Genomic DNA, 11,020 nt, shown 5'->3' on the forward strand with positions numbered 1-11,020 from the left:
TTAAAAGCTTATACATTTATAATTAAAAAATTAATTATACTGTTAATACTTTATTAAATTAAAAGTATTTAATTTATTAGAAATGAAATTATATAATTACAAATTACAGGAAAAATATTTAAAAAATATAATTATTAAAAATAAAATTGTAAAATAAAATAAAAATATCAGGTCTCTAAATTTTTAACTTTTTTCCTATTTAATTAATTATACCGAATGTTACAAAATAAAGTCGAAGTTTAGTGGTGGGTTCAATATTACCTTAAAAAGATTTAATAGTTATCCTCAACTAAAAAAACGTGAAAAAAAAAATGAAAAAAAATGTTACAATGTTCTTCTCAAGTGCCTCTATAAGAAGAAAACTAGAGGCTTCATACATTATGATGCTTGTGAGGAACCATAACCATGTCGGACGAGGAACACCACTTCGAGTCAAAGGCTGATGCTGGAGCATCAAAGACATTTCCCCAACAAGCTGGGACTATCCGCAAAAACGGTTACATTGTCATCAAGAACAGGCCATGCAAGGTTCATTTTTTCCTTTCTCTCTGTTTTTTTTGGGACAAAATGATACCCTTTTAAGTTTTTCACTTTTGATCGGGCTTGCACTGAATTTTGTCGAAAGGTTTCTTTTTGTTTAGTGGATCGAGACAATTGACGCGATTAATCAGACCCCACTTGGTTCTTTTTGATGAAATTGAGTTTCATGTGAAACTTTGTCCCTCTCTATGGCTTTTCCTCTTTTGAGGGATTTTGTTTGTGGAAAACTAGGTTAAAGTTTTGTTTTTTATTTATGGGGTTGTTTTGGCTGGACAGGTTGTGGAGGTTTCAACTTCCAAAACTGGCAAGCATGGACACGCAAAGTGTCACTTTGTTGGAATTGACATCTTCACAGGAAAAAAGCTTGAGGATATTGTGCCATCTTCCCATAACTGTGATGTATGTATTGAGTATCTTTTGGATTTGGGTTTTACCTTTTTAATTAGGCCACTTATGCTTTATTATGGTATGATTTATCTGTTTTGTGGTTACAACAGGTTCCTCATGTCAATCGTACTGACTACCAGCTCATCGATATATCAGAGGATGGATTTGTAAGATTTCAATTGCACTTCTATCTTTTACTCCTTACCCTTTCTTATTCACTTATGAGATATTGATACCCCAAAGTGATTTGATTTGATGTGATGTAAACAAAGTTATTTTAGTAGGTCAAGTGGTTATTTGATTTTCTTTAATGGCATGTTTGGATTATTTTAGTTTATGATCAATTTTCTTTAAAAATGCTGAATCACACCAAATGATGAAAGTAGCAAGATCAATAGTTGATGCATGTGTAGTTAATAAACTATATATAATTAAAATTTCATCTTTATCATATCCATGTATAGTTTTGTAGTTCCATTTTTCACATTTTCTCCTGATATGGTGTGGTTAATATAGTTTGACAATTGGTTAATAGTGTTTGTTTTCCTTTCATTGAATATATTAGGTGAGTCTGCTGACTGAGACTGGTGGTACTAAGGATGATCTTAGGCTTCCAACCGATGAAAGTCTGCTTTCGCAGGTTAGTTTGTTTGATACCTACTCTTACATAATTATGGCATTATTTGTCCAATCAAACAATGTGAGGAAACTGGCATGATCTTGATAATCTGTTAAACTTTCATTATTTGCTTTTTCTTCTACTGATTTGAATCTGTATCAAGCAGATCAAGGATGGATTTTCTGAGGGCAAAGATCTGGTTGTGTCTGTTATGTCTGCTATGGGAGAGGAGCAGATTTGTGCCCTTAAGGACATTGGTCCCAAGTAATAGTTCCATGTCAGTTTAATGCTGGAAGGCTTAAGTTGTAACTGAGATGATATAGTATTTGTTTCTATTTTTCTCTTTTATGTGGGTTTGTATGCTATATCAGCCAAAAATTGTACCATTCTTACAAGATGTGGTCTAAGTTGGATGGCTTTATTTGGGAGTCCTTGACCTATATTTTTATTGTGTTGGATCAATACTTGAACCATGAACTGTTAAATGTTGTTAAGTTATATTTGGTCATTGCCATTGATGCTATTTGCACGCTTTTCAGACCCTTTTCTGATAAAACTTTCTTCATTATGATGTTTCTTAATTGCATTTTGAAATATATGCTTTGCTAGGGATAAGAAAAATGCGATCCCTGAATTCTGTACTGAATTGTTTTTTGTTTTTTGCTTGAATTCTGTACCTTCAAGAGATAGAGAAGGTAGAACATTGCCTCAAATTCTTGTTAAATTGTCTTTACTTATATTGAATTTGTTTGGATAAAATTTTATAGAAAAAATGAAAGTAAGAAGCTTCTGAGTAATCTTGGAGAAGTAACATAAGAGAGATTTTACAAGTTGGAGAATTTTTATAAATTAACTTCTAATTTTTTTCAATTAACTTCTAGAAGTTAGTGCTACCTCCCTATCCTAACAAGCTCAATTTATAAGTACACTTCTATACTCCTATGCTATGTAAATCTTATTCTAGCGTATTTTCTATTTGGATTGAGTCCAATTTATTTACAAACTTTTTTTTATAAGAAGATCAGAAGAAAGAATATGATACTCTAGTTTATGTTTAGTCCTTTTTTGTTGAAGTCCACTCGATCTCGACATTAGGTGCGACTTTGTCTTGTAGGCCGAGATGACTGATCAAAGTTGGAAGTGTCTCTTGTATCCTTGGTTATCTTCTTAGTATATTAGTACAACATGTTTCATACAACTTTCATAATTTAGAGCAACACATTGTGTCTTTTTATAGGTTTTTTGCTTCAAGGATATTGGAAAAATCATTGTGTCTTTTTATAGGTTTTTTGCTTCAAGGATATTGGAAAAATCTTATGGTTTAGATTTTGTTAACAGTATCTCAATTTCCAATTTTTTAGAATTTTTGTATTTGACAAAAAAATTGCTTTCAATTCTACGTATGAGATATTGTCGATGTTACTTTTTCCTTTTTCTTATATTTGTTTTTTTGTTTTGATTCAAAGAAACCATTCGAATTTTTGCAAAGTCCATTTGTAAAGAAAAAATAGTTAAGACCTAAATAAACTCAGTTATATGAATATGAATTAAAACAATAAATTTATATGAATATAACTAAAACAATAAATTATGAATTAAAACAATAAATTTATATGAATATAACTAAAACAATAATTTATTATTATAGTTCAATAATCTATGATTAAAGTTGTTTATTAGGGTTTAGGGCATTCTGTATACAGTAAAAAAAATTTAAGCCTTTTTTTTGGGTAATTGGGAGCACTAACACTCTAGCATGATATAAACTTAGCTATAACCTCTACAAATCTTCCCAATCTCCTGATCCAAAGGAAGCATTTTACTTTACTATATATGCCTTCTTAAGCTGTCAAATTACATTTAAAAAGAAAAATGTGTATACCTTCTACAAAAATGAAAAAGAAGCCAGAAAACTTCTACTATTATGACTAACGTATTGAAGCATAAAATCGTAGCATAGCAATTGATTTGCAAGGTGTAAGTTACCATAACTGTATTCTGCCATAAATTAGTTGTATAAACTTAGTTTGGATGAAAAAGCAACAAGTAAACTTCAGCTCTTAACATATTGAAGCATAAACCGCAACATAAAATTTGATTGGTTAGCTTGGTGTAAGTTACTACAACTGTATTCTATCATAAATTTGTTGAGTAAACTAAGTCCGTTAGGGATTCTAATTTCAAACTATCTCTGAAGCCTATAAATTGGAATTTGTCTTCAGTGCAAACGAGGTTTAATCAACAAAATTTGTATCCATTTCCTCTCAATATTTCTCTCTATGGATTCTCAACATCAGCCCAAAAGGTTGTACAGAAAAAGAAAATAAAAAGTTCATGTTAAACAGATATATATATGAACAAAGGGAGTGATACCTACAAAATTAATCTCTTTGCTACACTATGGAGAGAAAGGTACTTAAGAATGGAAAAGGAGGAATAAAGAAGTAAATAATGTAGTCAAAGCAGATATTACTTGATATGTGACAAAATTGTGTATTTGATATCTGATATATCCTAGCTCAAAATCAATAACAAACAACTTGAAATCATTTACAGATATATAGTACATCCCAGTAGATTTAAATTCCAATAAATTATTTTGTCTGTAGTAACATTTACAAAGTGTAGTAGGTGAAGGAAACCCTGACAAAATTGTAATAATAAAATACTTATTTATTCATGTATAAAACAACATATTTTTAATACATACAATACAATAATCGAATGCCCAAAAGCAAATTGATCCTAAGAGTATATTTTAAAAGAATATAACAAAAAGAATTGATATAATCTTATATAATTTGTACAATAATTTCATTTCAAATTGTGCTACATTCTTTTCAATATCCCCAAGTTCAAGTAACTATAACTTGAAGATAGACCTGACTGAATTTTCATGTTGTAAACTCTACATAGAACCATTCCTTTACCTCTATTTTCGTGAACAAGCACATCAAGCAATCACGGTGAAGTTGTGAGTTTAAATTATTCAAACACAAGACCTCAACTTATGCTCATAAGCAAAACAGTAAATAGCAATTTAAGCTCCACCTCTACCAAATTGTATGGTTTTATGTTGACGATGATCAATAATAATACTATCTACACGCTTTATCATACCCTTTAAACTTTCTAATTAACTTTCTTCATTATGATGTTTATCAATTGAAACTCACATTTATGCTTTGTTCTGGGAATGAAAAATGTGATCCTGAATCTTGTACTGTTGTTTTCTCTATTGAATTCCATATTCTTTTATATGGAAAGATCATATGCCAGTTCCTTCAGTAGAAAGATGAGGCATAAATGAATTGTCAAGTTTCAACTAAATCTTATACTTGCGCTTTTGGATGTTTAGAAATCCTTTTTCATTCACTGAACTCTTTAGGCAATAAGGATTGCATTTCCACCACGAATATGTTAATTTGTTTCAATGTATTTGGGGATGAAGTGTTGCAAAAGTAACCCTGGCAAGCACTTGAAAATATTGATGTAGCCAGACACAACTTGCATAGGCCAAATAAGCTACTCAACAAAGTTTACAGAAAAATTGCATTTCCTTGAAAATTTGGTTTATAACCAAGTCTACTGACATCAAGTAATCCATGTACCTAATCTTGATTGCACATAAAATGGAAATGTCAAATGATTATGAGTAATTCATTCATTTAGCATTTGACACATGGTTTGTGAGTTGTATTATTTAGATATACAACTCATATTCATGATGTGGCCAAAAGTAACTACTTCATGTTGATTGTTGGGAGCTATGCAAAAGATTTTGTGATGGCAGATTTATTTCAAGGACCGAACAACAGTCCCAAGCCAGTCGTCAGGGATGCTACTTCTCAGATCTCCATTTAAGGCCCTTAATGAGTGGCTTGTAGCTGCCTGAAATGCAGCAAAAGGTTTCACATTAGGAGTTCTGACGTAAAAGACAAACAGATCAAATGTAACAAACATTACCTTAACAATGTAGACATCAATTCCATGTTTTGCTATCATTGCAGCTTCTGATATCTTTGTTTTCATCCCACCAGTTGTATCATGAGCAGCAACTGTTAGTTCAACTGTAGAGAACATATGCCAGGAAAATGCATTCCATATATTTCAGCTCAATTTAAGCCCTCAAAAGAAATAACCAGAAAGAAAGGAATAACTAAGTCATTGTGAATGTCTAAAAAATTTTCTTAGAACAGTTACTGGGCTAATAATTTCAGAAACTGCCCCACTGCAAAATTTATCAGACCACATAATAGAAGAGAAAGAAAAATGAATGTTGATTTGCCAAGTCCACTCACTTGAGTTCTGCAACTTCGGTTTTACAACTGACCAGCTTCCATCGTCAGCAACAGCTGTCACAACAATTGAAAGTGATGCTGATAATACCCAATCATGAAGATATTACACCATATTGAAGATCAAGTATACAACAAATCCTTACCAATCTCCTTTAAGAGTATTGCATCAGGTTCTGTTGGAGGGCGATCATAAACCCCATATACATCTGTCTTTGAGTCATATTTAATGGAAACATTCATATAATGTCTTGTAAAATATAAGATATATATATATATATATATATATAATTGGTGATAGAATGCTTTCGTTGTTTCATGATAATTCAAAATTTTGGTTTCGCAGATCTTGCATATTTGTAGTGTTTGCAAATACAATTCTTTAACATCAAATGCATGTTTGCTACAGATTTCAACCAACGTAAATGTCAGTTTGGACATGTTTCAAGGAACTTTTATTTGCACCAAACATTTTTTGCCCTATATGGGGATTTTCATTGAGAGAAAATTAAAACATAAACATACAGACCTTCGTGATAGCTAAACTGCTCTCAGCCATTTGGAGTATTACAAATGTGGTGAGAAATGAAAATAAAAAGTTGAGGTTGTTATTAGCAATATATTCAAGATATTTATTCATCATTTGGAGATATGAAGGAACTCTATATCATACTAACTAGAAAACTGTTGGGTTTGGTATGTTCATAAAGAGCCTATATTTGTTGAAATTAAAGACTAAAAATTGTTACAAATGATATATGGAGGATACCAGAAAAACAACATATTTAGGCTTTGAGTACGCTGCCAGATGACTTATGATAACATCTCCACTCAAAATAGTGCATCCCTGAAAACAAACTAACTTGTAATGGCATTCCATTGATAGTGAATAATGAACAATAAAACTGAATACACTTAGTCTCTACCTGAATCTCATCGAGCACTGCATCTCCATGCAGAACCTGACAAATTATAATGAGGTTAATGTTATTCAAAGGAAAAAAAAAGAAAAAGAAAAACAATTACAAAATTTAGAACCCTCAAAGAGTCAAAGGAAAAAAGATAACGGTAAAACTTTATTACTGGAACTTTATATTCAGATTTTAATATTTTTCATATATTTCATTAAATGCTGTATATAACAATTCATTTGCTTTTGACATTGCATAAAGAACAATATAGTACTCAAGAAAAGAGGGCATTGTTGGGAACTATGACCCATTTTGGATTAGCTCTAGCTTATGCGAGCAATTCAACTGAGATAAGTACTTCATTTGTAGCATACAAAATAACTCCGAGAAGTCCATTGTGCTCGTGAAAAAGATAAATAAGGAGGCTCTTGAAAAAATTACATAAGTTGATTTTATCTTCTTAAGTGCTTTCTAAGAAGATTATCCAAACTGACTATATTTTCATATGGTAGAGCCCTATCCGCCAGCCAGCAATGTATCAACTAGTGACTATAACATATAGTAGGGAAGTTAGCAGATCCAACACTCTAAATTTCTTTTTCTCTACATGCACTACCCATGAAAAAATCATGATCACCGATATACCAGTCATACAATAATTTTGTAACTTCAACATTTTAAGTACTAGGACCAAATGATTTTTCTAAGAAATATTTAGAAACAATAAAAGAACATCTATATGAAGCAATGAGGAAAGGTTAAAAGAGTAGAAAAATATTTAAAAGCTTAAAAATAGTGAAATAAATTTAACATTCACTCTTACCGGTGTAAAACCAGAATCAATTGCCTTAGCCACTGAAGATAAATCAGCTGAAGATATCTGCACATGTTAAATATGAAGTTAGATCAGTAAGATATAACATTATCTGAAAAGGAAGACAAACAAGTGTACAATTTTTTGTGTTGATGAGTATGATCTGACAAATATTCAGTTAAAAGTTTACTAACATATCTCTCCCTGGTGATCCATCCACATGAGAAAGGTGACATTCCAATTGAAGGAATGCCCTCTGCACAGAGAGACGAATACCTTTTAAAATGAATACCATTACTTTGCAAAGAGCAGGAAGCCAAAAAAGGGGATGAAACAGAATAACAGATAGCAGCAGGTATTAAAATTCAGTTGAAGGGTAATTATTATTGTTGAAGATCACACATCAACTAGAAATATGATCAAATTATAATATATAAATGGGTGCAAACCTCATCTTACTAAACTGGTTTTGTGAGGTTATGATAGACTTAAATTTCATTTTCTTAAGATAGTATACGAGTTTATCCTAATTAAGTTTGTTAAGCATATTGTGTTACCCACTATCGGGATTCCTCCTAATCGCACGCTCGAGAATAGAAACCTCATTCAATAGATTGAAAATGGATATGCTGCAAAAACCTCCAATTATAGTGAGTTATTGGTGTTCTGATAATTGTAAGAGCCAAAAAAGAGTTTGCACAGATACAAAATTTCGTTTGACTTTTACTTGCAGAAGTTTCTTCTGTTAACCTTACAGATTTTGTAAAAGCACAGACTTTGTAAAAGCATACATCAGCATTTCACATTAGTAATATCAAAATAGTGACCAAACATGAACAGAAGACTGGTGGAGATAGACAACAACCATCTTAGCCAAATCTCATTGACTGAAAAGTTTAAATTTGTATCATGATGTTACCATGATAACATTGAGTACATTACTGATGACCAGCTAGATCATGTATCTAAAAGCATAAAGGTTTGACACAAAAGATCAATGCACAAAGCTCTAATACAAGAAGAACATGTGATCATATATAGATAACAATAATTGCAAAACTACCTCTGGCTAGTGCTCTAACAATTTCCAGATTAAGAGTGGTTACCTGAAATAAAAAATAAACAGAATGATAAGAACAGAGACAATTCTCATTCTGAAAGTAATTTGCATATAAACAGTTTATTAATATTGAAAAAAGATGTTCTGCATAATAATCAAGGACTATAAAACATTCAGACCAAACATATATAAGTACAAATAAAAATAATTAATATTATCATAACACTCTAGTGATACACCTTGGCCAATTTCTCTAATATATAAAATATGGCACTGATGAAGACCCAATGTTTTTTTGTTGCATTGTGGTGTGCGAGATTGCACCAACCAATAATCTCTTTTGTGATATTTCACACTTCACTAATCTCCTCTATAGTTGAGAAATATACCTACCGCTTACAATCTAAGCTTTTGAGAATTATGGCAGACCCCAAAAATATATTCATCATAAACCAGATTCCAGATGATGTCAGACATCAAGCCACCAATCCAATTCTGCTCTTTTAAGTTAAAAACTGTCATGTGCACATGTTAGATTCAGAAGTAAATACAAGTGCAGAGATCTTGCCAATAATTACTTACAGATATTCTCGTAGCAACAAAGCCACCTTTGACAAGAGGTTTATTCAACTGCCCCTTGTGGACCCCGGATTTGCTAGCTTGGAAGTGCCCAAAAGAACCTGAGATAACCACAGGTTTGAGGACAAAACACTGTTAATTCAGGGAACTCCGTCCCTCCAGCGCAACATATAATACTTTATCACTATAACAGTTTCAATTTGAATAATTTATAACAACTAATAGATTACAAACATCAAATTGGTCTTCCATTTATAAATACATATACATCAAATTAGTACAGAAAAGATATATGTGGCAATTTTTCATCAATATGGTCCTTTAATGTCATATTTTCTTTCATTTTTCCATTAAATGATCCTTAAAATAACATCAAATATATCAAATTGGTCCATGAAGGTAAATCTCATGACACTAACTATCATTTAATTTGGTGTCATAAATAATTGGAAGACCGAGGTAATCTTGTGTACTAATTCCTCACTATGTCCGACTTCAAAATATTAAAAAAAAACTAATTTAGTGTCTAATTTTCATGCACTATCAATTTGAAAATTCTTATACCATCAACCAATAGAAATCATCCCCGAGAATGACTTTTAAAGTAGTTAATATAAAAATCAACAAACTTGAGTTTATATGACAATATATGATTATATGGGTGTAAAATGCCTTTATCTTGTCAATATATTCACTATTCTAATTGAATTCTTATTTTTAATATTATTATTATTATTATTAGGGAAAAAAAAGCTTACTTCAAAACAAAGAAAAAAAGAAAAGGAACTCAAGGAACCTGCTCCATGAACAACAATGAAAGGGCTACATTCCATGGCAGAATGATCTCCAAATTCATCCGGGTTGCAGCAAATTTCTGACCCTCCAGATCTCTTGCTCCAATCCATCCCGGGAGGCTTCTCAGAAGATGCAATCATAGCTTGCCTCAGCTGTTCTGAAACCTTCTGAAGAATCTCCTCATTTACCATCTCCAATTCATTTTTGCAGGTGACAGCGGCTCCTCCTGAATACCCCACCAAAAGCATTTCACTTTTCCACTGATGGAAAACCCTCACAGTGAAGAAATCCATGTACAACACTAAAGGGTCTCGTCCAAAAAATTTACAGAACAGAACAAAAACTCTTCTGGGGTCTGTCTGTTTGTCAATAAGATACACCCCAGATGCTTATATGAAAGAGAAAATACATACTTTGATATGGAAGAGGATAGCAGCATTGTAAAGCAACAATCTTTGGAAGGAAAATATGCAAATAATAAAAAGGAGTTTAGTTCAGATACAAAAGCCGAGAGAGTGTGATACCGAGTTTGACTATGCAACGGATTGACTGAGTGAAAGGAGAAAGGGGTGAGGAAGTGAGTGTTTGGCTCTGATTCTTGTTCTTCTCCATTCCCCTTCTCCGATTCTCAACACCCCAACGTCACCTATCAAAGAAGTGAATGTTTGACTATCTTTTTCATGGTTCAACTTCAATTTTAGTTTTTTTATTTTTATTTTTTAATTTTCAAAGTTATGTAAATGGTTAATGCTGGGTTGATGTACTGGCAACTAGGTAGAGAGCATCAAGAATAATTTTTTTTTACAGAGATTATAGCTCTTCACAAGTTATATATGTTTGGAAACAATATTAATAGCTAAAGATTATATTATTTTTCTTTTAAAACGTTATTTTTTTTCTATAATTTAAAACAGGTTAATTTTTTCCAACGCCTAATATAAATAATAAATTTAAATCAAATAACATAAAATTATTGATAAAAAAAATTAATAATTAAAATATTGTTCTAAATTTGAT

At 31.5% G+C, this 11,020-nt stretch overlaps 2 protein-coding genes across 2 annotated transcripts; one reads left to right on the forward strand and one right to left on the reverse strand.

The window, feature by feature from the left end:
• The first annotated feature begins 308 nt into the window (after positions 1–308).
• Positions 309–2,069, forward strand: LOC137810798 (eukaryotic translation initiation factor 5A). The gene is made up of 5 exons (XM_068612239.1): positions 309–528; positions 817–939; positions 1,038–1,094; positions 1,493–1,567; positions 1,713–2,069. The coding sequence occupies exons 1-5, from the start codon at positions 406–408 to the stop codon at positions 1,812–1,814; spliced, it is 480 nt and encodes a 159-aa protein (XP_068468340.1). The 5' UTR covers positions 309–405; the 3' UTR covers positions 1,815–2,069.
• Positions 2,070–5,084: 3,015 nt separating this feature from the next.
• On the reverse strand, positions 5,085–10,726 carry LOC137810799 (isopentenyl phosphate kinase). The gene is made up of 12 exons (XM_068612240.1): positions 10,528–10,726; positions 10,005–10,229; positions 9,212–9,309; positions 8,633–8,675; positions 7,764–7,825; positions 7,579–7,635; positions 6,771–6,806; positions 6,614–6,691; positions 5,991–6,057; positions 5,848–5,901; positions 5,513–5,616; positions 5,085–5,437 (listed from the first exon to the last, which is right to left on the reverse strand). Exons 1-12 carry the CDS (start codon positions 10,613–10,615, stop codon positions 5,342–5,344), a joined length of 1,008 nt encoding a protein of 335 aa, XP_068468341.1. The 5' UTR covers positions 10,616–10,726; the 3' UTR covers positions 5,085–5,341.
• Positions 10,727–11,020: the final 294 nt, after the last annotated feature.

The sequence above is a fragment of the Phaseolus vulgaris genome, chromosome 2, assembly GCF_000499845.2.
Source record: "Phaseolus vulgaris cultivar G19833 chromosome 2, P. vulgaris v2.0, whole genome shotgun sequence".
Lineage (NCBI taxonomy): Eukaryota > Viridiplantae > Streptophyta > Magnoliopsida > Fabales > Fabaceae > Phaseolus > Phaseolus vulgaris.

Bases quoted from the DNA above. Each gene is read 5' to 3' on its own strand.
- LOC137810798 (XM_068612239.1), top strand. From the start codon at position 406: ATGTCGGACGAGGAACACCACTTCGAGTCAAAGGCTGATGCTGGAGCA. The intron at 529-816 runs GTTCATTTTTTC...TTGGCTGGACAG, and splicing joins TCAAGAACAGGCCATGCAAG to GTTGTGGAGGTTTCAACTTC. The intron at 1,095-1,492 runs GTAAGATTTCAA...TGAATATATTAG, and splicing joins ATATATCAGAGGATGGATTT to GTGAGTCTGCTGACTGAGAC.
- LOC137810799 (XM_068612240.1), bottom strand. From the start codon at position 10,615: ATGGAGAAGAACAAGAATCAGAGCCAAACACTCACTTCCTCACCCCTT. The intron at 8,676-9,211 runs GTAAGTAATTAT...TTTTTATTTCAG, and splicing joins TTGTTGCTACGAGAATATCT to GTAACCACTCTTAATCTGGA. The intron at 5,438-5,512 runs GTAATGTTTGTT...GCTGCATTTCAG, and splicing joins TTGATGTCTACATTGTTAAG to GCAGCTACAAGCCACTCATT.